Source organism: Arachis hypogaea, chromosome 15 (genome assembly GCF_003086295.3).
Source record: "Arachis hypogaea cultivar Tifrunner chromosome 15, arahy.Tifrunner.gnm2.J5K5, whole genome shotgun sequence".
Taxonomy (NCBI): Eukaryota; Viridiplantae; Streptophyta; class Magnoliopsida; order Fabales; family Fabaceae; genus Arachis; species Arachis hypogaea.
In genome coordinates, this window is record NC_092050.1 from 6,581,275 (window position 1) to 6,606,961 (window position 25,687).

Genomic DNA, 25,687 nt, shown 5'->3' on the forward strand with positions numbered 1-25,687 from the left:
TATATATCAATTTATATGCAATTTGAATCTAATAAATTTAGTTTAGTACTGATTTGATAAATCAAAGTTAATAAATTTTATTTATATAAAATTAGATCTTGAAACATTCAAATAGCTATTTTTATTTTAGAAAATCTGAATAATTTTAATTGTGAATTGATTTATTCTAATAATTTACCCTAAAAATTAAACATAAAATTATAGTCAGTATAAAATCTAGCTTTCAATGAAAAATGCTCTTAGTAATAATAAGAGTCAAGGCATCGAGATACGACTAAATTATTACTGCACACTTGCACAGTTCCTGAAGTTTTGGGGAAAAGGTGAAAAGGGGAAATAAAGAAAAGGCATCCAGCCTCCAAAGGTTGAGTGACACTCGTGTGAAAGGAAATTGCGGCCAAGCAGAGAACTGAATGCTAAAAACACGGCGTGGTGTGATCCCAAAACTGATTTCCCAACCGCATTCTCTTGAAAGAAACACGTGGCAGTCGCTTTCAGGAGGAGTGAGGGAGACGAGACCCAGCCACCGCGATTTAATTTCCGAGTTTGACCACATGTGCAGAACACCGGGGCTGACACCTATAACACAAGGAAAGGCTACGTGGCACTACCACACGTCTACCTTGCCTTACTGGATTAACCCCGTGGATACACGTTCTAATCATTTTCCTAATTTTGGAGACTCAGTTCTGGAAACTTGGATGATGTGGTGCGCCATTCAGGCTCAGCAGCCTCACTCTCCTATCTTATAAGTTATAAGTAAATCCTAATCATTGAAACAAAATATATACTGGCTTCTAGCTACTCTGTTACCAAGGAGGTGCACTTCTCCTTTTTGTTCCCGACATTAGCGGGTATACATATTTGTCAAGCTTCAACATCTATATATATAGACAAACACTTGGAATTGTTGAGTGAACAGGGATCACGCTGCCAAACATAGAAATCAAGAATTGCCTCCTTCTTTGTATCCCTGCGTTCCATCTTTCTTTCTTTCTTTCTTTTACATAGAAAACCTCCACTACATGAATTTCACTTCTGCTGCATCTTTTTCCACAGGTAATTCATAACCGCCCTACGTCACATATCCTATCTTATCCTATCCTATCCTCCCATGTTTTTCTTCAATTCACTATGCGCTATTCAAATCTCGTTTACTTTACCTAGTTTCTTTTCTTTTCTTTTTTTTTTTTGTTGGAAAAGGAAAATTGCCTGATCAATTAGTTGGAAGCTTCAACCCATAATGCCGCCCCTTTTTTTGAATCCTCCAATGCGACCGGAGAAACCGTATTTTCAATTTGAATTTCCGTAACAACTTCAGGTCATTTTTTAACAAACAATTCGTTACTACGAAATTTCTCAGAGGTTCTAAAATCCTGAAAGGTTTCCAACGGTTTTTCGAATTTTTTGGTTAATTGCTTCGGTGTTATCGCTTAGAAAACAAGATTGACGGCGCTCCAATATCGCGCGTCTTTCTGCCTTTTTCAATTATTATATAATACGCGTTTTTTCAATTGCGATGCCGCTTTGAATGCTTCTAAACTACTCATACATCATATTGTACAGATCGACGAAGACGCAGTAGTTCGGGTTATCACCCTGCAGCCGCCGCCGCCGCCGCCGCCAAACTCCAATTAATTGAAGCTTATCTGATTTGTTCTTAGTCATAGACAATGGATATATTTTACCATCCACACATGGATCGGGAAATTGAATCGCTCATTGAGAGAATACATCCTCCCAGGTACTACACATCATTCGCTCTTCGATTTTCTCTTCTTTTTTTCGCCTGCTTCTGATTTTTGGTTCGATCGGATGGTACGGTTCATTGTAAAGATATTTTAATGGTTTCTGTTATTCTCTGTGTGTATAGGGTCTGCATAGACAACGATTCTTGCCGAGAATGCACCGTAGTGAAGGTTAGCTGCATTTTTCATATCCAACAACTTGCATATGTTTAATACTTTAAAATCATAGCTTATTCATCTAATGTGAACTTGAATTTCTAACTATGCTTGATTATGCTATACATCGTTTTCGTAACCCACTGATTTTGAACCAACCCTAGTCTTGCAGTACTTTATGGTATTAATATTTAATAAATCACTTGATAAATTTTAGGATTATGCTATGCATCAGCAATTAGACAGATATCCATTGTGTTTGTGTAGAAATTCCTGAATTCAACCCACTTTTAGCTTAAGTGTAATACTTTATCATATGTGATGCATCACGATCCAGAGCTTGAGTTGTCACACTTATATACCACTTGCAACCAATTAAAGCGCAATGGATATTATTATCGTGCCTAATAATGGTGTTTACCCTTTCGGCCGTGACAAGTTAGGAGTACATTAGTGGTCTTCAGCTTTATTTGAGACCTATTCGTGAAACAATTTACTTTCTTATCTATTTCTTTTTTGGTGTCATCTCATTTTAGTATAAATTATACTTAAAGACAAATAAATCCCAGCTTCACTCCTAACAAATAAAAACCAAATTAGATTTGTATTCTATGAAAATGACATTATTAGGCAATGGAGAGCCACTGATTTGGGAATCAGAGGCAAACAAAGCAGACTTACGAGCAGAAATAAGCCTCATTTCTTTGTACAATTATTGTACGGTTCAGAGAAGTATTTTAAAATAGAAATAAAAAATATTTTGTATTTAGATATATTTATATAATTATTTTAGATATAAGTATTTTTATTATAAAATTACAATTATAGTTATGAATAAGAAGTTATTTTACATAAAATGGTATTTTTAGAAAATAAAGGGTATAATTATTTTTATTTTAATATTATTGGTTATAATTTATATTTTTTAAATGTGTATATTTGTCTTTTTAAAAATATATGAAGATAAATTACTTATTTTCTGCTTCATTTTTTTTAAAACAATCAACCAAAAAAATTAAATATGTATTTATGTTTTCTAAAAGCACAAACGAGTGAGGTCAATTGATCCAGGACACCAGAAATTAAGGACCAGGCATAGTATCATATATCACGAGATTTAAAAAAATGTTTAACCTTTATATAGATAAATAAATCAAATTCAAAGTTGTAAATATTGTGGTTCCCCTTAACAGGTCGATAGTGCAAACAAGCACGGGATATTATTGGAGATGGTCCAGGTGTTGACAGATCTTGATCTTATTATTTCTAGATCATACATTTCCTCTGATGGTGGATGGTTTATGGATGGTATGTGTCACTCTCTGCACTCCCATTTTCTTTCGCATTTATGATTGAACCAACACTGTAATTAAAGAGGGATAGGAATATATATTATTCGAACACAGAAATCTTTTAAATAACAAAATACTGACTTGTCTCTTTTTAGTTTGTGTCTACTTAAAATTGGTTTACCTGCCCCTCTATGAGGATCACTTACACATTTTTAAATAATAATTTTCTCTGGTGATCAGTAGATAATTGATAAATTGCTTTGTTTGTTGTTGTTGTTGTTGTTACCGTATGACATATGCATGAGTCATGTACACTCTTAGCCCCATAACTACTATCGTCTCTAAACTGCAATATAATGACCCTGTTCTCATCCATGTGTTGTGGTCTGCTCCTTTTTTTTATTATTATTTTAAGTTTTTAACTAGTGAATGAACCCAATTATTATAATGATACAATGCAGTGTTCCACGTGACCGATCAAGCTGGCAAGAAGCTCACGGACGAAACCCTCATGCTCCACATTCAGCAGGTCATCATCTTTCTATCTTTGTTCCCACTGTCCTATCATGTCATCACTTCAAGTATAATCCAAATCAGTACCTATTTCTATCTTGTAAAACCATAAAACAAAATTAACACGAACATATAAGTGTATAAGTATAAGTATAACTAAGCAAATATATTCAACTTACAGAAACTATGTACCACTAGAAGAAAAGGAAATATCTCGAGTGATGAAGATGATGAAACTACGTCAGAACCATATGGTTGCGATGGGCCCCACTCACCCCAAAACACGGCCCTGGAGATGACTGGGCTGGACCGGCCCGGCCTACTATCTGAAATAGCTGCGGTGCTAGCGGAGTTGGGCTGTACCGTGACCTCGGGAATGGCCTGGACCCACAACGACAGAGCGGCCTGCATCATCTACGTAGAAGACGCTTTAAAAGCAGGGCCCATCAAGGACCCAATACGGCTGGGCCACGTTCAAGAGCAGCTTCAGAACGTGGTGGAGGCCCACGGCGATATCGGAGAGAGGAAAAGCGTGAGGCTGAGAAACTTGGCGGCGGGGCGCACCCACACAGAACGGCGGCTCCACCAGCTGATGTACGCGGACAGGGACTACGAGAGCTGCCGTGCGTGTCACGGGGAGAGTAGCGGGGAGCACAAGAAGGGGTGTGATGGGACCCACGTGTCCGTTAGTAGATGCAAGGACAAAGGGTACTGGGTGGTCAACGTGAGGAGCAGGGACCGTCCTAAACTACTCTTTGATACCGTCTGCGTCTTAACCGACTTGCACTATGTGGTGTTCCACGCCGCCATCAGGTCCAAGAGTTCCATGGCCGAGCAGGAGTACTTTATAAAGCACGCCGTCGCTGGCGCTTGTCTGGACGAAGAATCCGAGAGACAAAAGCTCATCTTATGCTTAATCGCTGCCATAGAACGCAGAGTCTCCCATGTACGTCTCATTCCACCCACCATTAAGGTGTATTTTTATTTAAAGTGCATGCATGAATCTGCATATAATATCATTTGTTCGCCATCACTAGCTAACGCGGTACGGTATGTATGCAGGGATTAAGGGTAGATATTCGCACCAAGAATAGGACGGGTCTACTGTCGAACGTGACAAGGGTGTTCCGTGAGAATGGACTATCGGTATCAAGGGTTGAGATTGGAACACAAGGGGACAATGCGGTGGGATCATTCTTTGTGACAGACTCTTCTGGTCAACAAGTCAACCCTAATATAGCGGAGCTGGTGAGACAAGAGTGTGGCGGAACCGTAGTTACTGATCACAAGTCGCCTTATAGGGTTCCTAAATCATCCTCCTCCTCCTTGTTGGCTATGGACGAAACCACCAACAATTTGGTGGCCAAGCCAATAGTTTCTATTGGGAACATGCTATGGTCTCAGATAGAACGCCTTTCAGGTAGTTTTGGCTCCATTAGATCCTGAGAACTGAGAAGCTACCACCTGGGAGCTCTATGTGTCGTCGTGTAAATAAGCTCCATTAGAATTCTTAGGCGTCGTTTCGATTTTAGATTCCTCTAACTAATGACCTTCTTTTCCATTGTCGCTGTACATAGATTTTCCACCGTAAATGAGATTCATAGACTGACCTGCCTACATTAGTTGCTTAAAGCAAATACTTTATTCTGATCAAGGGAAAATCATTTTCATGCTTAGCTGAACGTTTTGAAGAACGCTAAAAATAAACTATGCTTTTTAAGAAGTTAATAGTAAACTCAAAAACCTAAATTATGCTCTTCGCTAATGAATTAATAAACTAACTGTGTCTGCATATTAACAAAAATATAAACTAGAAGCCTAGAACACCAAATAAAATAAGAGTTTAATTTTAATATTGTAAAATATTTTACATAATTATACAATTACATTTGTCACATTCATTTTTTTTATAATTATTTATGCGGTCAATAAAAATCTAATGTATATAACATTATGTAATTGAAATAAAAATCTAATGTATATAACATTATGTAATTGAATTGAATGTATATGTAAAATTATTTTATAATAAAAATAATAAATCACAATAATTTTTTAAAGAGCAGACAAACATTTAAAATCTGATGAAAATAATCAGAAAGTACTTTTTTTTAATAAACAGTAAATAATTTTTGTATTTGACAAACAATTAATACATTTAATATGAAGTTTGGTAAAAATATTTAGATAAGAATTTAGAAGGTATATGATAAAAATCAAAACAAAAGTTCATTTTTCTAAGAGAAAAGTTCAATGTGGCCAATAATTTTTATTTATTTTGACCAGTAATTTTAGTTAACACACATATTGTACGAGTATATTTGAGTATTTTTCTTAGTATCAATTTATAAAAACACGCTGATATTTTTCTTTTTCTAATCATATTTACCAAAAATATATCAAATATAATTTTTAAATCTTTCTTGTGAATATATATTTCACGTGTTTAAATATTTCAAATTTTTATTTTATATATATGACACATTGTTAAATATTTTGAATATTTATTTACATTTGTATTTTTATAATAATTTTTATCAACCATGTAAATTTTGTAAGTACCTATTTTGATCATTTACATGTAGAAAACCACTACATTTAGTTGTATCTAGTAAGTGAAACCAAACACTCTTAGTAGTACTCTATTTAAGTATCATTACTACTAAAGCTAATATATACACCAATTTTTAGTCCACAGAAAGTAAAAAATTATGCATTTTGTAGGTAATTAGTTACCATAAATTGACAAGCTTTTTAAATTTTCATTGGTTGATAGTGTGAAAATTCTACTAATACATAAAAATTAGACAGAGAGTACACCAATGCCAAACATTGAATTACCTTACTCGTATTACTCGTATAATTAAAAGGATTAATATTATTAAAGTATCAAACACCTTGCCGAACCAATCCTCTCGCTTCTACCTCTACACATACACACCAAGCTATCAAGACACCAAAGCAGCTTCTACCTCATGCTATCAAGACACCAAAGCAGCTTCTACCTCTACACACCAAGTCACCAATGATCCATGCCTCCAGCATGCTATCAAGACACCAAAGCAACCTACCCTTGGTTTTGACGTGTGTGATGTATTCAACTATTTCCTCATTGATCAGGACTCGAGTGGGTCAATTTGGCATCGGAAAATGACAGGTAGGAATGGTTGAATTCGATTTGCGTATAGACTCTATTGATTTCTATTGATTTTGGCGTACCTGTTATCTAATGTATGCAAAGGGTAATATAATACACTGGCATTTATAAGAACTTTAGAAGCAAAAGTGGAATCCCATGTTTTAAACTTTATCTAATGGAAAATGAAGTGCCAAAACTATCTTGGACAGCTAAACAGGTTATGCGTAGAGCACCAATCCTAACTTGGAATTGAAGTCTTCTCAGGCTTTTATCCACCTTCCAATTCGCAAGAAGGATGTCCATGTACTAAGAATGAATGTAGCTCTAACAATACTTCCCACGAGCATTTTGTTTGGGTAGTGGTTGATGAATAAATAGAACAAACAAGCCCCCGTTTCATTTTTTACTGCTTTAGATAATAGACTCTTCAAATGTGGTTACGAAAAATAAAATGGAAACTTAGGTAGCGTTTAGAAGAGACACAGAGGTTAAGAGACTGAGACTAAGAGACAGATTGAAATAAGTCGCAGTGTTGTGTTTAGTGTAAAGTAAGAGACAGAGACTGAAATAAGAATGAAACTCTAATTTAATTTGTACAAAGAGTAAAATTAGAATTAATTAGTTAAAATAGAATACTTTAGGTATAGAATGTTATTAAAGTTTTAGTCTCCTTCTCAAAAAATTCTAGTCCCCTGTATCCCCACTAAGGTACTAAAATACTAAATTTTATTATCAATTTCTGAACTAACAAATATAATACTAAATCTCAGTCTCCTAGTTTCCGTCCCAGTACTTCAAAACAAATGTTATCTTAGTGCTTTAATTGTATATTTGTATATGTTAGAGCAGAAGAGAAAGGGGAAACATGACAAAATGCGGCATAAATGTTGAAAGGTGGAAAAAGAGAGTACTCTATTGAGATCTCATGATTGATGTGAAGCTGCACAATTATCGTGCATATCTTAGGCCGCTAGAGAACTACAAAACCAACTAGTTAAAGTTTACGCAACACTTACACAGGTAACAGTTTATCTGTCCCATGAACATATTAAATTTTGTTTCCATGTCTTTCAGATTATTTGTCATTAACTGGAGTCGGTACAAAACAATATCGAACCCCTTTTGTGACGCGATAACGCCCACAAAAGCCAATTCGGCAATGTTAATAGAATCAATGAGGGTGTTTGTTGTACATCTACAACTACTAACGCCACTTCTCACATATCAGCTACATTTCTATATTTTTATTATGATTATTAGATTATAGAAACAAACCAAGAGTCCAGCGTAAAACAATTTCAAGAACAAATATATCAGTATAGAAGCCACTTTTATGAATTTCATTAGTAGGATTCTTACTCTGAGAAAATCAAATTTCATGTATATACATCAAAGCCCAAAGGATATCATAGGAGCAATATCTAGATCAAATGGGAACCTTGGAAGGTCTAGACCAAAAAGCCTCACCAAGACTATGAAATATGCATCATGTACTTGAAAATTTTGCTATGGATAAAACCAAGCGGAATAAGGATCATGTAATCAACCTCCTCCTACGGGAAGATGCTGGATTATTTGGATTGTATAACACCTAATTATTACTAAAATAAAAGTTCTACTCATGCTTAATTTGCTTATGTCTCGGTCACTGTATTCCGAACATTTTAGAGGGAAGTTCTCCTGATACCCTATTAAAGCAAATATTTATTGCAGCCGCTACTGATATTTTCTACCTGGCTTCATAAGATCGTTCAAATACAAGTTCAGCCAGTTTAAAGTATTCACAAACAACTTTGAAACAGGAATTCCAATATGAAATCAGATTTTGTTCATGTGTGGTGCAGTTATAAACACACATAACATAATGCCTGGTGGATACAGGCTTTATGTACACATATATGGTTTCCAGTGTTTAATCATAAAGTACAGACACTATGCACATATTCACAAAATAAAAGGGGAATATAGTAAAAACACTTACATCTAGGCCAGTTTCTGAGGCATTGTCATATTACGTCAATGTCATCAACATTCAGCCAATCACTAGAATCCTTGGTTTCGGAATTTCGAGCACTTGAATGCTCAGAACCAGCCTGTCTGCTTAACTGCACCCAATCTCGAGAGTCTTTTGTTGAAGAGTCAGACCCTGATCCAGTCTTTTTATAACTTGAAGCAACATCCTCCTCCTCAAGATCACTGAATGACACGTCCTCTTCATTACCAGCAGGCCCAGAAGTTCCACTTCCACCAACCATTTCAGAACTATCCTCTTTCAACCAGTCATCAGCATCATCCTCATCATATGCTTCATCCAAAAATCTATTTGCTGAAATAGATGATGATTGTTCTGCAGTCAGATTTACCGGTGCTTCTTTAATCATAGACACATCAGTAGTCTGAGTTACAGGATGTTTCTCCATCTCAAAATCAGATATATCCACAGATGGGGCTGCTTCAACCACAGCAGCTTTAACTTGAAGAGGAACTGATTCTAGTGGGACACTGGTTGGCACAAGGAGATCTTGGTCTCCCTCTTTTGTAGGAAAATCACCTTTTGCAGATAAATCACGTTCTTCCTTTTCTGTGCTTCTTTTCTCTAATGTATGGGCTAACATTGCTCTAGCTTCCACTATCTGCACACATTACATGAATTTCAAGTTAATATGTCTCTATTTTATGAATTAGTTGCATGTGGTTAAAGTATTTAGACAATAAAGTAAATATCATAATCTTGGTTATACAAGGCATGAACAATGGTTAGGCCATGAAATTTCTGAAATAAGCCAAACAAATACATCAAGGCAAGAACAATCACTTCCAATTAGCATTTCACTCACCCGTGGGGTTGATAGAAGATCGGCATCACTTTTGTTGAGTCTAGGGTGCAAGAGTACAAAATAAATCACCCAAAAGCAAGCATCGCTCATATATGCCGGACAAAGTTCCATTCTAAGAGAAGCTAAGCTTGGAGCTAGACTTTCAACAGCTAGAGCGTGTTCTTGTTGCACATCAGACAAATCAAAATCTGCATTGAAATAAAATTTTGAAGATAAAGAAGCAGAACACACACGTGACATCCTAATGCCATAACTCTTCTTATCCAAAAGAAGGTTCTTAAGATGAACAAAGCGAATTCTAAACAGTTTTAGCTGCTAAACATTTCGACTAGAAACAAACAAAAAAATGGTGATAATGAAAATATTGATTTTCATGGAATGGGAAAAGTAAACATTACTGTACAGATTACCAAGCTTCAAGTTCAAGCTCGACAGAGTTGTTAACATGTAAGAGAAATAAATCAATAAAAGCATACAGTCGCTAAGTTCATAATGTGTTGATGTTAAAAAGGATTAGTCTCTATGAAATTTGTGAGCAAAGTAGTAAATTAAATCACATCTAAATTTCGAATAACAAATAATTAATTAAGATTCAGATATTCCTGTAACCATGACCTGGAAAAACTGCATTTTGTGCTTTTGATTGCTCTGATTCCAAAAAAAGAAGTAGCATTCAGGAAAAGAAATTAGCGATGATAAGAAAGACAGAAATTACCTACTTATTAATTCTGATAACAGGGAAAAGAAAATTGAATATACCATCGGAATCGGCAGCGTGAGGTAGAGGGAAATCCAACCAAGTCTCGGGATGCATCGCAACGTCTCTGGCAAAGAGCACAACGTCCTCGGTTATTCCAACCACACCTTCGAGATCGTAATCATCTTCTTCGGGTCGAATCTGAAGGAAATTCGACGCCATCTTCGTCAACTCCGATACCGCCTTGTTCTCGGAAAGCTTGGAGATCCCACTCCTGAACCTCCCGCTGATCTCCGCAAAATCGCTTCGGATTCCAGCAATGAGGTCTTCTTCTTCTTCTTCTTGCTCTCTCGGCGGTGCATCCGAATCGAGGTTGCCTGCAGGATGGGCGGCGAGAGCGTGGTCGGCGGGAGGGGGAGGGGGAGCGAGGAAGGAGGCGACGCCCCATAACTGGCGGGAAATGGATTTGGTGAGCTCGGAGAGGTCCTCTTTGACGCCGCGAGGGGTGGATGCGGGGGACGGGGATGAGGGTGAGCGTGGATCGGGTATAGTCGAATCTGAATCGGGTTTGGTGTTGGGAGGATGGGGCTCATTGGCGTTAGGAGGGTTATGGTGTTGTTGTTCGTCTTCGTCGTCGAGTCTGAGTGAGTTAGCAATAGTCCTTGCGAACCAGGACATGGTTGATTCCAATCTCTCTCTCTCTCTCTCTCCAACCAGGTTTCAAGTTTCAAGTTTCATCCATGATGATCGATGAGTTCATCACTACATTACTGATGAGGACCTCTAACCTCTTAACCAGATAATACCCTTTGTCTCTTATGCGGCGTCGTTTCGCCCTCTACTAAACTACGAAGTACAAAGTACAAACATAATAATTTTCAATCATCTAACAGTTCAGTTATAAAATACATTGATCTGCAATAAAATAATCCACATTTTGACTCTTAATATATGATTTTAGTTTGACAAAATCATTATTTTTGCAACGAAAATTGACTCATGCATTTAATCTAATTTTTGTTAGGATATTTCTAAACAGGCATATAAAAAAAAAATTGATCACTAATACAGTAATACTTTTTTCAATTTTTTATCCTTTTGTTATTCTTGTAAAAAATTCTAAAAAAAAAAATAAGTTTTAAAGGAGTTTCTAAAGTTGTATTCGAACTTCAAAATGGTTATTGAATTTAATAGTTACTCAATTTTATTTTCGAACTTGCACTCCAAAACTCATACTAGTCCCTAATGCACTTTTCGTACATCGAAACACTGAAACAACGTTGTTTTATATTTAAAAAAAAAAAAAAAACTCCGAGTCTCCCCTTCCTTAACCCGAGTCCCTTTTCCTTTTTCTCTGTTGCCGCTTTTTGTCGACCTCCGTTATGGTGTCGCGCCGCACCGCTCCCCTTCTCCAACCTAGTCTCTTACACTCTTGTCTTCTCTCTATCTCTTTCTGCCTCTCCTTCTCTTGTCTCCCTTGCCTCCCTGATATCAAAATTAATTCCTCAATTACTTCATTTTATTTTTCTTTATATACCCAGTATAAAACAACAAATGAATAGAGACAGTATATATACTTTTAAATTACGTGAACTTTATGCAGTAAATTAATGAAACAAAGATTCCAGTCAAGTAAAAAAGAGATTACAAAAACAGAGTTAAACACATGCCAAAATCAATGTATTCAGACATCCAGAAAAACTCCATTGCAATAAAAAAATAAAAAAAAGAATCCATACAAAAGAAAAAAAACAAAGAGAAAAAATTAGGTTGGAAAGTGGGGCGAGCATCGTGGTGCCGTGACAAAAACCGACGAGAGGCGGTGGCAGAGACCTCGGGTTAGGAAGTGCCTTAAGTTGAGGAAAGAGAAGAGAGATGGGAAGGGCTTCAAATTAAGAAAGGGAAAGGGAAAGGGAAAGGGAAAGGGAAAAGGAAAAAGGGAAAAGGGAACTGAGGATAGGTTGAGGAAGAGAAAGAGGAGCATGGAAGGAAAAGAGAAAGAGAAATTGGGGTAGGATTGACAAAGGAAAAAGGGACCGTAGAAGGAAAAGGAAAAGGAAAACTGAGGATGGGGAAGAGGAAGGGGAGCGTGAAAGAGAAATGAGAACTGAGAAAGGGCTGGGGAAAGAGAAAGGAACCGTGGAAAGAAAAGGAAAAGGGAAATTTGGAAAGGGGAAGGGGAGCGTGAAAGGAAAAGGGAAAGGAGAACTAGGAAAGGGTTGGGGAAGGAAAAGGGAGTGTGGGAAGGGTTGGGAAGGGGGTGTTTTTCTTTTTTTTTTTTTTAATAAATACAAAACGACGTTGTTTTTAGGGTTCCGATGAATGGAAAATGTTTTAGGGACTAATATGAGTTTCGGAATACAAGTTCGGGGATAACTATTAACTTAAAGGACCACGTTGAGACTCAAGTACAATTTTAAGGACCACTTTGAATCTTAACTCAGAAAAAAAAAAACAAACATTGTTAGATTGAAAACATATATTTTAGAGTGAATACCAAACTCGATCCTTGATAATTTTTTCGAAGGACTACAAGGCCTCTAAACAAAAAAAAAAGATTAAAGTATCGTTTTTGTCCCCAACGTTTGGGGTAAGTCCTATTTGTGTCCCTAACGTTTAAATCGTCCTATTCGTCCTATTTGTATCCTTAACGTTTATAAAAGTGATTCAATGTTATCCTACTTTGAATTATACTAACAAAGCAGATTATATTTTTCAATTATTCTCACTTGGATGTATTCATTCTCAATTAGGTCTCACTTGGATGTGTTCGATTTTAATATTATACCCACTATTTGTGTTTAGATTCAATTATGTCCCTAGAAAAGTGAATTATGTAAATGTTGTAGGAATTAGTTTCAACATTTGATGAACTATTTTTCGAAGTAGATCATCGATTCTATCTCATACATTTGTATTCTAACTTCAAGAAGAGATTTTTAAAATTCAAACTAAAGCGCCCATGATGTGTAATTGACGGCAGGATAACATTGACTCACTTTTACAAACGTTAGGGATACAAATAGGACAATTTAAACATTAGGGACACAAATAGAATTTACCCCAAACGTTGGGGAGAATTCGAAATGTGATGGTCAAAGAAATTATGAAGACTTGTGGATATATTTATGTGTAAATATATATGTGGTTTAATTTATTTTTAATATATATTTGTATTTTTTTTTAAGTTAGGATGAGACTTAAAACTGAGATCTCTAAGTGAGGATGAAGAGTATATTTGTATTTTAATATATATTTTATATTGACAACTAATTTTGGTAATTAATTTTAATATACACATAATATAGTCATATTAGTTATTAGAAGAAAATAACTTCTACTATGATTTTATTATAATTTTTTAATTATTATAATTCTCTATAAATAAGAATTTTAAAATTAGTAAAAGAAGTTAAAATCATTTGACAAGTACTCTCAACATTCTAATTATCTGAGTTAACAAATTCACAAAAAAAAAACTTCTTTTTTGTACTTTTTCTTTAATTTCTTTCTTTTACTTTTATTGTAACGTTTAACTTTGGAATTCTATAAAATTAATATATTTATCTATATTTTAATATTTCTTTTTTTTCTTTTAATTCTTTTATTGATATTATCTTTGACTACTTGAAAACCTACAATATTTGATAGTCGATCATCTACAATAAAAAATTACAAAAAAATATCAATAAAATAAATTAGCACGCGTAGTAGGACAAATTGTATAGAACAATATCAATAAAAAATCAATTCTTCAAGCTTTGAAATTCTGTAAAGTTAAACAGTAAAAAAAAATCTTCTTTTAACTTTGAAATTCTTTAAGTATAGTTAACTCTCTCATAACAATGACTCAAGAAAAAATAAGAAAGAGTTATCATAATTTGAGAACTATGTTGTCACAAAAAATTGAGTTAAACTTCACTTTGGTCTCTAAGATTGGTGAGTTGCACTGATTTAGTCATTGAGATCCCAATTGCACTAAATTAGTTTCCCAGATTCGAAAAAATGCACCACGTTAGTCCTTTTCTCAATTTTCATCACCGGAACACTGACACCGTTAGTGACGTGGCTAGTTCTTGCCATGCTAGACACAGTAACGGTTAGATGACATGGCAATAAATTTGATTAGCTCCAATTTAGTCTTTATCCCCTTTTATAATCAAAATTTTTGCCCTAACTTCTTCCTCTTCTTCTTCTACCCATTTTTTTTGTTCTTCGTCTTCTTCCTCATTGTGCAGCTTTCTGGGTTTAGGATCATGAGTGCAAGTGGGAGTCAGAGTTCCATGCGGTCAAACAAAAGGATCTCCAGAGGAACTAGTAGAGCATCGAGTGTTCTAGAGCGGTGTGGGTGTGGCTGTCGCCCTATTTTTCGGTGGTCTACAACAGAGGCTAACCCTAACAAGCCATTCTTTGGGTGTCCTAACTACAATATCAGTGAAAAGAGGGGGTGTGGTTTGTTTGTCTGGACTAACATTGGAGAAGAAGACATCAGTGGAAGGGTGACTGCTACTGAGGATGTTGATGAACTGAGGGTCAATCTGGCTTGGAGAATTGGGAAGTTAGAAGCTGAAGTTAGGACCCATAAATTGTACATGTTATTGTTGGCTCTATTTATAATGTTTGTTGCTGTTTTCATGTTGGTATTTAAGGTTTGAGGATGATTATGTTTTGATGTGATTAGGGTTATTGTAAAGTAGAAGAAAGAAAAAGTGTCATTGTCAATTATTGAAGTTGGTAGTCTTGTTATAAACATAAACCAAGAACTCTGTTTTTGTCATCCAACAAAATGATGAAAAAATATTGTAAAAAAGAACTTGTAGTAGCATAATTAAAAGTAGAACAATTTGTCATAATAATAATAAGATGTTATCATAACAATGAGTTTTCAACATGAGTATTAACAAGTAAAACACTTGCCATATCAGTGACAACTCCCCCACAAAATTAAAAGCTAGTTCTAAATTCAAAATACACCAATAACAAGGATAGAGAGTGTCATCAACCTTACAATGTTTCCAAATATAACAATTGGTCTAATGTCATATACTGAAGCCAAAAAATAAAAGTATGATTCATAAAAAGATTCTTAATTCAACTACATCTTCATTACTTCTTCCTTGGGGGCTTTAAGCCGGGTGTTGGGACAAATTTCAAGAAGCTGGCCAGTCTGAAATATGTGGCTGAGCTTGCTCCTTGCAGGGATCCATGGTGATCAGTCCTGATGGTAGTGAGGACTTCCTTCTGGTCTACAACTTGGATGGCCTCGAAAGTGGTGCCTATTCCAATTAAATAATACCCAAATTTAGGCTGATTGTGCACAATAATTTTAGATGTGGTTTGTTAAACTAAATGATTTACCTCTTGAGACTCTTGTGCATCTGAGTAGTTGGGTTGAGAAAGGTCGATCTCAACTTTTTGAACATTAACAGGTTGAGGTGCAGGATCTGGAGGAGCTTGACTTGGGGTGCATCTTGATTCGCAAAAGGTAGAGGAACATTTATAGCTTCTGGTGTGACAGTATTTGGATCAACAGTTGATCCTAGTGCTGCATTTCCTTGTGCATTGAATTTAGTTTTAACAGCAGTGACAACATCAACTGCTCTCTTCTTTGGACAACCTCTTTTTATATGCCCCTTTTGTAGGCAATATCTGCAAATGAAGGGTTTCAGTTGTCTTTTTAGGACTCTAGTAGGCTTAGATTTTTTTGCTTCCTCCATTGTCCTCGTCTGCATCTTTTCTTCTTTTCTTTGTAAGTGGTCCAGTCTTTTTCTTGGTCTTTGGTTCTTGGGGCCTGTTGGACTCAGATTTCTCCCAAAAATTTTGTCTAGGTAAGAAATTTATGTAATGGGCATAAGTGTCTTTATATGTGTCCATGGTGAGCCACTTATGATAGAAATCTCCAGGTCCCCTGTTCACCCTTGCAAGAGCCGCACAAGCATGCACACAAGGCATTCCTAAAGAAAACAGCAAACAAAGATATCATTAAAGTATTTAATTATTCCAAAGAAAGCATATGTGAATCCTAGCTAATTACCTGTTAACATCCAGAACTGACATGTGCATAGCCGCTTGCCCAAGTCCACCATCATGTTTGTTGGATATCCATGCACTTTAAACTTCTCATACTCATCATCTCCAGTCCAGATTGACAACCAATTTTTAGACTCCTTTCTGATCTTGTCCAGTATACTTTGAACCACTAGTGGTAGCTTCCCTACATGGCTGGCCAGCTTAACCTTGTTTTTAGCTATCGTTCTCATCACGAACATTCTGACCTCCTCAAGTAGAGTGATTATTGGCTTGGCCCTTACTTCTTTAATTCTTGCATTAAATACCTCGCATGCATTATTGCATATGTTGTCAAGCTTTGGTCTATGACTGAATGTTGACTTTGTCCATGACTCCCTAGGCCACTTGTTCAGGTAATTCCATGCATCTTCATTAATTTTCTTAATCTTGTTCATATTATCAGAGAAGTCTTAATACGTGGTTGATCTTGTGCATTCCCAGAGTAAACCCCTTAACTCTAGATCTTTCCACTGCTTGTTAAAGTTTTTCCATAGGTGCCACATGTAGAACCTATGGTGAACATGCGGCATGACTTCCTGGACAGCAGATATAAGGCCCTGCATGCGAAGACAACAACTTATTTCACTTTTGTCGTGATACATAATAGTCCCTCAGATACAATAAATAAACCCATAATAGTCCCTAACATTTGTTTAATGAATACATAATAGTCCCCTACCTTTAAATCGTTCTCTAATTTGGTCCCTATATTACACTACTCACACCAAATAAAATATTCCAGCTAGAAGGCAAGTCCTATTCAAACCAATCTATGGTGCAACAGTAAAGAACCATACAAGAATTCTATTCTGGAAACATACAATAATTGTATTCCGAAATATGACAACAATCACAACTAATCAACAAGCTCAACTACACTATTTATAATCCAGCTTCCATTTAAGAAACAAGCGTAGCTAAATTAAAAAAGAAAATAACAAAAGGTACCATGGAAGGAAATAAAGATAATGAATGAGTATACCTTTTGCATGTCACTCATAAAGAACCATTTGTTTTCTTTGTAGTCTCCGAGGTCCTCGTGGAGCAGTTCCAGAAATCACTTATAATTCTCCGTATTCTCCACATCCACAATTTCCCAAGCTATAACATATATGTGATAATTTGTGTCCTGACCCATTGCGGATAAAATCTGGCCTCCCCTGTATTTTAAGGAATACCCCATCTAATCCAATCAGTCACCTACATCCTGCCTTAAATCCATTCTTGTAGCCACTAAGACAAACATACATATTCTAAAACACCACCCCTCCATCTGGCTATGGAATAGTGTCAATTCTCACTGTTGATCTCGGGTTACACTCTAGAAATGTTTCACCATAGTCCCTCACCATTGTATATTGGGCCTTCTCATCTCTTTATACTTAGCTCTAGCATCTGCCAATGCTCTAAAAATTGAATTTCTATTCAAAATCAGGTCACATTTAGACTTGAAGTACACAACTGCCTCACATTGTCTAAATTTAGGATACTTCCTAACTTTCTTCACTAACTTGTTAGTCAACCAACTCCTATTTGCAGCTCTGTTGGTGGCTTCTCTAGGACATGTGTGGTCATCGTTGAATGTTTTAATCTGCCAACATGTTTTTTCATGATCCCTTGAGGCATAAACTACCCAATTGCATTCCTCAACCTTGCACACAGCCCTACATCTGACAGCATCATTCTTAATAAATTGAATCTATCTACCTTCTTGAATTGTAAACTCCCTCATTGCCTCTCTGAATTCATACTTTGTATTGAACTTCATTCCCACCTCAAGTTTCAAATCACCAAACCGAATACTATCTCTAAATATTGGAAAAATATCATCAGGCTCTTCTTCTGAAAATTCATCTTTTGAAGGGGGAGGAGTCTTCAGCTCCTCGGAGTGCCAGGAGTTGGCCCCATCAAACTTTGCTCATGTGTCCAAAGCATTGTCAAGATTTTCATCCCCTGTGATAAGGACTTATAAGAAGTTTAAGTCCACCTCGCACTCCTCATCATCCACCACCAATGCATCATCATCATTACTTAACTTCCTTTTAGATTTTGCAAAAGCCTCTACAGGTGCATGCCTCAACTTAAAGTTTCTTGCCTTGTCTTTATCAATTTTTCCAACTGTGTCATCACCACTTGAGATATCATCTCCCCCAAGTTCATATGAACTATTCTCTATGGTGTGTTCATCTTCAAAAGAAGACAACATTACAACTTATTTTTTCTTGTGTGGTTGCTGGACTTGCCTCACTCTTGAAGCAGATCTTGTGCAATAGGCTTTGGTTTTGTAATTGAGATTCGAGTTTCTCTTGGGCTTGGACAGACATTTGGAGCTGGACTTGGGCTTGGAAGAAGATGTATTGTTGGATTTTGACTTTGAGATGGCCTTTTCCTTAGGTTTAGTCTTTGGGCAAGTTAGAGAGTCTTTTTCTTAGGCTTTGCAGTAGTAGCTTGGTTAGGGTTAGTGTTGGTAATGGGTTTATTGATGTGGGATATTGGGTTATTAGCACCAGGATTTGTTGGTTCTATGCTGTTGGGTGGTGAGGTGTTACCAGCCAGGACAGTGGGCTTATTGTCTTCGTTGGGATTAGAATTGGATGTGGTTCTGGGTTCATTGTTGGGAGACAGGGTGTGGTTAGCTTGTTTTGGGATCTTGCTTGTTAGGGGGTTCATTGCCAGGCATTGTTACATCTTTCTCATTAGGCTTGGTAGGGCTATATTTTTTGGGTGATTCAAGGTTGGTTTTGTTTTCCATCTCGACCCTGGGCTCACCAACCACTCTGAGCTCATCATGCTCATCTTCGACATACAGAACAATCTTCTTCCCCTCTAGAAGTTTTGGTGATGACACTGCATGCTCAAAATAAATATCAACCAGCCCATCATTCTCTTGAGCTATGAAACACATCTCTCTTAATTCATCATCAGAATTCAGAGCTCTTAAACCACTGTCTAAACTCCTCCTAGGAACATGCCACCAACATTCTTCTATCTTACCATATCCTAGTTCTTTATAATAATTCCTCACCCAGAATATATCCAAAGTATCTTGATCAATATCACCAACACATGCCTTCTTATCAGGGGAATAAATAGTTATCCCATTCTCATCTTTTGAAACTTTTTCCCATAGTGGAACATAATATCTAACTGTACATCCATCTGCATGGTTCAAAAGAATTTATTTTCATCAACAGTAACACACACTGATAACTTTAAGGCAGTTTTCATCAATAACATTCATAACAGGCATAGAAAATATCATAAAAAAATACGATCACTCATGCGAAGGTGCTAATTGTTCCACCATCGAAACAGAGTATAAAATGAAACCTCTAAACAGTCCCACAAAACATCAAAATAAAACCCTAGTACAAAATTAGCTTCAAAACTTGTGGACTCACAATATACAAAACATTTAACCATGATCAACAAACATCACATCATTCCATTAAATTTGAAAAAATAAAATTTTATGATCCTCACTAACCTCGATGACAAGATAGAAGATCTCTGTAGTGGCAAACGAACGGTTCCGACAACTGCACAGTGAACATCGTGTTCCAATGGTCTCCAGAAATCATATTACAGCTATCTGCTGCTATTTTGGGTCACTCATGGAAGAGAAACTTTTTTTTCTGTGTCACTCCTGGAGAAGTAGAAGATAAAGAGTCGACACAAAATAGGGTGTCTAACGTTTTATTTCTCATCACATACAAACGACGTCGTTCAAAGGGGGTGTTTAGCGCCAAATTAGAAACGATGTCGTTTCATTCTGTCCAGCGTGGCAAGAACTAGCCACGTCACTGACGGCGTCAGTGCTCCGGTGACAGAAGTTGGGAGAAGGACTAACGTGGTGTATTTTTTCGAATTTGGAGAACTAATTTAGTGCAATTGGAATTTCGAATACTAAATCAGTGTAACTCACCAATCTCAATCTCAGAGACTAAAGTGGAATTTAACTCCAAAAAATTTAATGAAATGTTAAAAATCTAAAATAATCGACAGAAATGTCAAATACCTTTGAGTTCCACAAACAACTAATTTGCCTGAGATATTAAAAGAAATGCGTGGAGCAACATAATGTGAAAGAAATTGTTACTCAAATGTTGAATATGAATGGTTTTAATGTTGGGACTATCAAATAACTTGGTTTTGTATCACAATTTCTTAAATTTGTTCAAGAAACTAAATTGTTTGAAGACTGAAAAGTTCTCAAGTTATTTTTTATATTTTCTAGAAAAAGTCAGACAATAAAATACGTAACAAGGTATATTTTTAAAATTGGTCACATTGCTACAAATAAATATCTTAAATGAAAATTTTTTTTCCATCCTCATTGACCAAGCATGCATTTATATAGTTTCTACCCTCCCACCAAATTTATTCATTTTTAGGTAGAATTAGAAAAAAAAAAATCTATGAACAAATTTTTAAAGAAGATATAAAAATTGGTCTATCTAATTTGTATAAAGTCAAACCATTTTAAAATAAGTTAATTTGATTCGGACAAATAAAAAATAATGTCACATTTCTATACTTAAAAATAAATTTATAAATTTGGTGGCACATGATTTTAAGTTTTTTATTTGAAAGAAATTAATTGATCAAAAATTTTTGGATTTGTTTGAATTGTTGAAGAAATTGAAAAAATCATTAAATAATAAAAAAAGAAAAAAAAATTGTTGAAGATAATATTGTTGAAATTATTGAATAATATTAAATATTTATATTTTTTTTCGATCAAAAATAAATACTAGAGGCATTTGCTAGATTGAAAATAAATATTTTTTTCACATATATGTAAAATTGGTTATGTGCTCATGTATAGCAATTTGGCTTGGTATTCGAAATATGATGGTGGAAAAAATCATGAAGACCCATCAAATAATATGTATGACAAAAATTCAGTTATATACTCACAGAGAGGTTATTATTTATGTACTCTAAAATTATAATTTGCATACACTCATAGAAAAATTTTCGTTTACGTTTTTTACTCTTTCCTTTCACATTTTTTTTGTACTTTATTTTTTTTAGTTTCTTTTGTTCTTTTTACTTTTGTTGTAATATTTAACCTCAAAACTATTTAAAGTTATTTATATATATTTCAATATATTTTTTAAATTTTCTATTGATATTGTCTCTAATTTAAAAATTCACAACATTTGATAGTCGATTATCTACATCGATAAATTACAAACAAATTAATAAAACAAACATAAAATCACTAAATTTGTAATATGCAAATATTTCATTTCTTTTAGAAGGTTTGAAAAAAAAAATTAAACTGTACTTTTTAGAATCCTTTTTCTTATATATCTCCTTATTTTTGGTGTTTTATCGAATTAAAATTATTTATCATTTCTTTTATTCAAGGGTTACTTTTATTAAAAATTGAAATTTTGAAGAGTCAAAACTTTAATTTAGTCTATTAAAATTTTGATATATTTTTTATTGTACTAAAAAAAGCATAAAAATAGTAATATTTTAAAATAAAAAATTTTAATAAGTATTCATAGATATTGTTCATATCTAAACCTACATGATACAAGCCTAGTTCACTTCGCTCCTAACATATAAGCTAAGTTTGAGATTGGCCCTATTAAGATCGGCCCAAGACAGGAGGCCTACTCCACATGGGTTAGACTTGCTTGGACACGGGTCTCTGATCTAAAGCCTGTAACCGGTCCGACTTGGGGAACAAGGCAAGCGCACCTCCCCACTACTTCGGTTATCACCTTTAGATGATAACCACCCAGAGCATAGAAACTTAGAAAGTAACTTTTCACTTTATTAGAGAATAATCATCCATGATCTTCAAAAATCATCAATAAAAAATGACTAAGTCTACATTACTACTATATAAATACTCTAACACATATGTATTTTTTTTAATTCAATCTAACCTAAAATCTGCTTAAATTGTGTCGAAGTCAGATTTCTTCCAAAAAAGGTTTAGACCTCATGTACAATTTCAAATTCATGTTAATTTCAGGTAACACCTCAAAATATTTGCGCCGTTACCGAAAAACCTAAAGTGACGTTCTTGTAAATGGCAAATAGTGACATAAACGATGGTGAAACGGTCTCTAATTCTAGTTCTCATACCAGAGGTCGTGGCCGGAATTGTCGTCTTCTTTTTTTCGTCATTTCTTTCCCACGTTCCTCCATCTATTCCACATTTACCTCCTCCACATTTCCATGAGCATCATAGACACCCTTCTTCTCAATCTCGTCAGACTTCACCTCAACCTCATCAACTCAACCATCCAGTTTTTCATATTGAAGGAGAAGGGCATAACATTGTCAAAATTTTGGGACTGGTGTATAATTATTTGAGGTGGTTTGAACAACTGGAATCCAAGCAAGCTCGGCAGGAAGACGTCAAGCACCAGCTCAAAAAGGAGATGCAATGCCGAAAAGAGGCTAACAAAAAGACTAAAAAGATGGATATATGCACAATTGATAGATCCGTATTTTTTTTTCATCGATTTTTTATTCTAGATCTTCTTCGAGAATGATTTTCATTAGTTGCCGTTGGAATGGCTTATTTTGCAAAATTGAATAAATCTAAATATATCTAGAAAAAGTTATTGACAGGTCCAATAAAGTGAATTTGGGACAGAGATAAAATAGAATATGTAAGTTTTTTTTTTTAAATTAAAAATATGATGTAAGTTTATCTTACAAATAAAAATATAATTTATTAAAATTTGTATCATATATTTATATATAAATACATATAAAATTTAATTTATTTTTAATGTGTATTTTATATTCGTAATTAATTTTAATAATTAATTTTAGTGTACACTTAACGAAATTAATAAAAATATAACTACAAATTAACCCCCCAAAAACTAAAAGAAAAAAAAAAGTATAGGTGCCAAAGTGTAAATGCTAGTGTACGATAAGATATATTAGAAGAGTAAATGTAGTATCAATAATTAATAAGATATCACACCCACACCCATTAACTAGATTTAAAATGCGAGTCAATCGATCTTTTCTTAAATGAACTTACTCAGGCGAATATAATCAATTAATCATTCGTGATGTTTAGGAGCTAATCCTTTGTTTTTTCATCATTACGCACTACCCAGATCCCGCTTATATCTTAGGGCCACAAGTCAAGGGAGGGGGAAAGTGGACATGGTGGGGAGAACTGTTAAATGATTTAACTAATTTAACTAAATTTTCATTTAACGCCTCTCGGATATTACCTAAGTTTTTACCTGACTTTTTACCAAATGGACATTCCATATTTGCTTGTTATCACTCGTGCAGTTCTCATTTAGATTGGACCTAACGTAAGAGAAATATAAGAGGGTTTTGACCATTGTTTTTATCAGCGGTTAATAGTTAATATTTAAAAATTTAAATTAAAAATATATTATTAAATTATTAAATTAAAATAATAAAATTAATAGTTAAATATACTAATTAAAAATAATAAATTTATTCTTTAACAGCTAGTCTAAAAATATAATCTTTTTTAATTCATAAAAGACGTAATTTGAATTATACTTAAATTCAGTACAAATAAGTTAAATTTTCTTTTTGAAAACATAAAATTCTTCCAAGAAATACTCTCCAGTCCTACAGTCAAAGAAACGCTAATTTGAAACGAAGAAATTCACCAACAACCTTATATCTCAATCATACAGGTTCATATTCTGTTACCAGGACATAAAAGTAACTCAAATTTCTCTCTAGAACAATATTTTAGACAATTTTTTATTTCTTGCCAGCGTTTCAGCTCCTGCTAATTTAGCAGATTTGTTTAACATTATTTCATACAAAAAACCATACACAAGGTCTGATGAAGTGTGATGCTCGACTGTTTTTTTTTTTTTTAAGAGTTTAGTATATGAAGTTTCCTATATGTAAGGAATTCACTAATTAATAATTATTGGTTGATTATATATCATTTATATCTGCATGTGATATGTATGCGCGTCTCGGCCAATATATTTTAAGACTGCAGTGTATTCCAACTGACCTTCAAAGACTGAAACTTGTATAAAAGAATGTTTTTCATGTGCTAATTTAGAGCCGACTATATATACTAATTAGGTGGATTAATGAATTTAGTATATATTGTTTAGCGCAATAGTTGCTAAAGCAGAGTAAATGTACCCCCAAGAGTTTTAATTTCCATATTGAACAAACATAGCTATTGAACATGCTCATGTCCCTTCTGCTCATCTCATAATTAGCCATTTTCTAGAAATAATAATCATAATCATTGGCTAATTAACCTAATGTTTAGAAACCGTTATGTTGGATTGTTTATTAGCTAGGGAGTTATGTTGTTATAATTATAGAAAATATTCAATTTGGTCCTTGAAATTATACTCGAGTTCGAGTTTTAATTTAGTTTTTGAAATTTCAATTGTCTCGGACTAAACTTTTTAATTGATTCCGTGACGAAAATCACCGCAGGGACTAACATGATTAAAATTTGAAAAATCTAGTGACTAAGTTAAGACCATTAAAATTTCAAGGATTAAATTAAGGTTCAAATGTAATTTTAGGAACCAAATTGAGTATTTTTCTATAATTATCACTGTTGTATGACTATCAAGGACGAATAATTATAAATTAGATATACAAAAATATTTGATAACAGAAAAAAATTAATAAAAAATAGTTCGAACTTGCTTTATTTAATATGACTATTTTTTTTGTTTTTCTAGTATTATTGTTAGATGTATATCTTGTATTTTTTTTTTTCTCAAAGACAGTAGGTTATTTTATTTCAAATGAAAAAAAATATTTTGTCCAAAATTCAGGATTACACAAAGAAAGTGGGGTTCTCATCTTTCGCTTAAACATTAGCGAGGCACAGTAAAAAGAATGAAACTAAGAAGAAAGCAAAGTTGGAATTAAGTTGGGACTTCAGTAGGTAAGTTTACAAGTTCCTGATTTTGTTTGGTAGCAATTGCCAAAAGTTTTTCAGGATTCATAGATTGGCGTTCGAACACCCTCCTACACCTTTCTTTCCATATATGCCAGGCAATAATCAAAGCAAAACGGGCCGAGTTCTAAATCACATATCGGTAACCCCGGGCAACAATTTGGAGTCTCCACCAATCGAAAAAGGAGATGCAATTTGGATTTTGGGTCAGGTGCGCTATTGGACTCTTGCTCCAAGTTGCTGAAGCATCTAGACAGTTGAAGATGTAATGTAACAAGAATTCTGGTTCAACATTGCAAATGGGACAAGTTGGTGA

General features: G+C 34.7%; 3 protein-coding genes across 8 annotated transcripts; 1 reads left to right on the top strand and 2 right to left on the bottom strand.

The window, feature by feature from the left end:
• The first annotated feature begins 272 nt into the window (after positions 1 to 272).
• LOC112748215 (ACT domain-containing protein ACR1) lies at positions 273 to 5,326 on the top strand. 6 transcript variants are annotated; one of them, XM_025796427.3, is made up of 8 exons: positions 273 to 1,059; positions 1,204 to 1,321; positions 1,567 to 1,744; positions 1,874 to 1,919; positions 3,098 to 3,212; positions 3,658 to 3,725; positions 3,891 to 4,682; positions 4,772 to 5,326. In XM_025796427.3, exons 3-8 carry the CDS (start codon positions 1,674 to 1,676, stop codon positions 5,153 to 5,155), a joined length of 1,476 nt encoding a protein of 491 aa, XP_025652212.1. In that variant the 5' UTR covers positions 273 to 1,059; positions 1,204 to 1,321; positions 1,567 to 1,673; the 3' UTR covers positions 5,156 to 5,326. The 6 variants fall into 6 exon arrangements, with proteins under 6 accessions (XP_025652212.1, XP_072073680.1, XP_025652213.1 ...); XM_072217579.1 differs by having other exon boundaries at positions 3,891 to 4,655; XM_025796428.3 differs by lacking the exon at positions 1,204 to 1,321 and having other exon boundaries at positions 372 to 1,059; positions 3,891 to 4,655.
• Positions 5,327 to 8,640: 3,314 nt separating this feature from the next.
• Positions 8,641 to 11,304, bottom strand: LOC112748218 (uncharacterized). Its single transcript, XM_025796434.3, has 3 exons — positions 10,445 to 11,304; positions 9,686 to 9,873; positions 8,641 to 9,481 (listed from the first exon to the last, which is right to left on the bottom strand). The coding sequence occupies exons 1-3, from the start codon at positions 11,058 to 11,060 to the stop codon at positions 8,855 to 8,857; spliced, it is 1,431 nt and encodes a 476-aa protein (XP_025652219.1). The 5' UTR covers positions 11,061 to 11,304; the 3' UTR covers positions 8,641 to 8,854.
• A 4,432-nt stretch (positions 11,305 to 15,736) lies between these two features.
• Positions 15,737 to 16,846, bottom strand: LOC140179075 (uncharacterized). The gene is made up of 3 exons (XM_072217674.1): positions 16,417 to 16,846; positions 16,174 to 16,336; positions 15,737 to 16,031 (listed from the first exon to the last, which is right to left on the bottom strand). The coding sequence occupies exons 1-3, from the start codon at positions 16,844 to 16,846 to the stop codon at positions 15,737 to 15,739; spliced, it is 888 nt and encodes a 295-aa protein (XP_072073775.1).
• Between the last annotated feature and the right edge of the window lie 8,841 nt (positions 16,847 to 25,687).

Bases quoted from the DNA above. Each gene is read 5' to 3' on its own strand.
- LOC112748215 (XM_025796427.3), top strand. From the start codon at position 1,674: ATGGATATATTTTACCATCCACACATGGATCGGGAAATTGAATCGCTC. The intron at 3,213-3,657 runs GTATGTGTCACT...GATACAATGCAG, and splicing joins TGGTGGATGGTTTATGGATG to TGTTCCACGTGACCGATCAA. The intron at 3,726-3,890 runs GTCATCATCTTT...TTCAACTTACAG, and splicing joins TCATGCTCCACATTCAGCAG to AAACTATGTACCACTAGAAG.
- LOC112748218 (XM_025796434.3), bottom strand. From the start codon at position 11,060: ATGTCCTGGTTCGCAAGGACTATTGCTAACTCACTCAGACTCGACGAC. The intron at 9,874-10,444 runs GTATATTCAATT...ATTTCAATGCAG, and splicing joins TCACGCTGCCGATTCCGATG to ATTTTGATTTGTCTGATGTG. The intron at 9,482-9,685 runs GTGAGTGAAATG...TAATGTGTGCAG, and splicing joins ATCTTCTATCAACCCCACGG to ATAGTGGAAGCTAGAGCAAT.
- LOC140179075 (XM_072217674.1), bottom strand. From the start codon at position 16,846: ATGAACAAGATTAAGAAAATTAATGAAGATGCATGGAATTACCTGAAC. The intron at 16,337-16,416 runs GTAATTAGCTAG...TGTTTTCTTTAG, and splicing joins TCAGTTCTGGATGTTAACAG to GAATGCCTTGTGTGCATGCT. The intron at 16,032-16,173 runs GCCCCAAGAACC...CTTCATTTGCAG, and splicing joins GAGAAATCTGAGTCCAACAG to ATATTGCCTACAAAAGGGGC.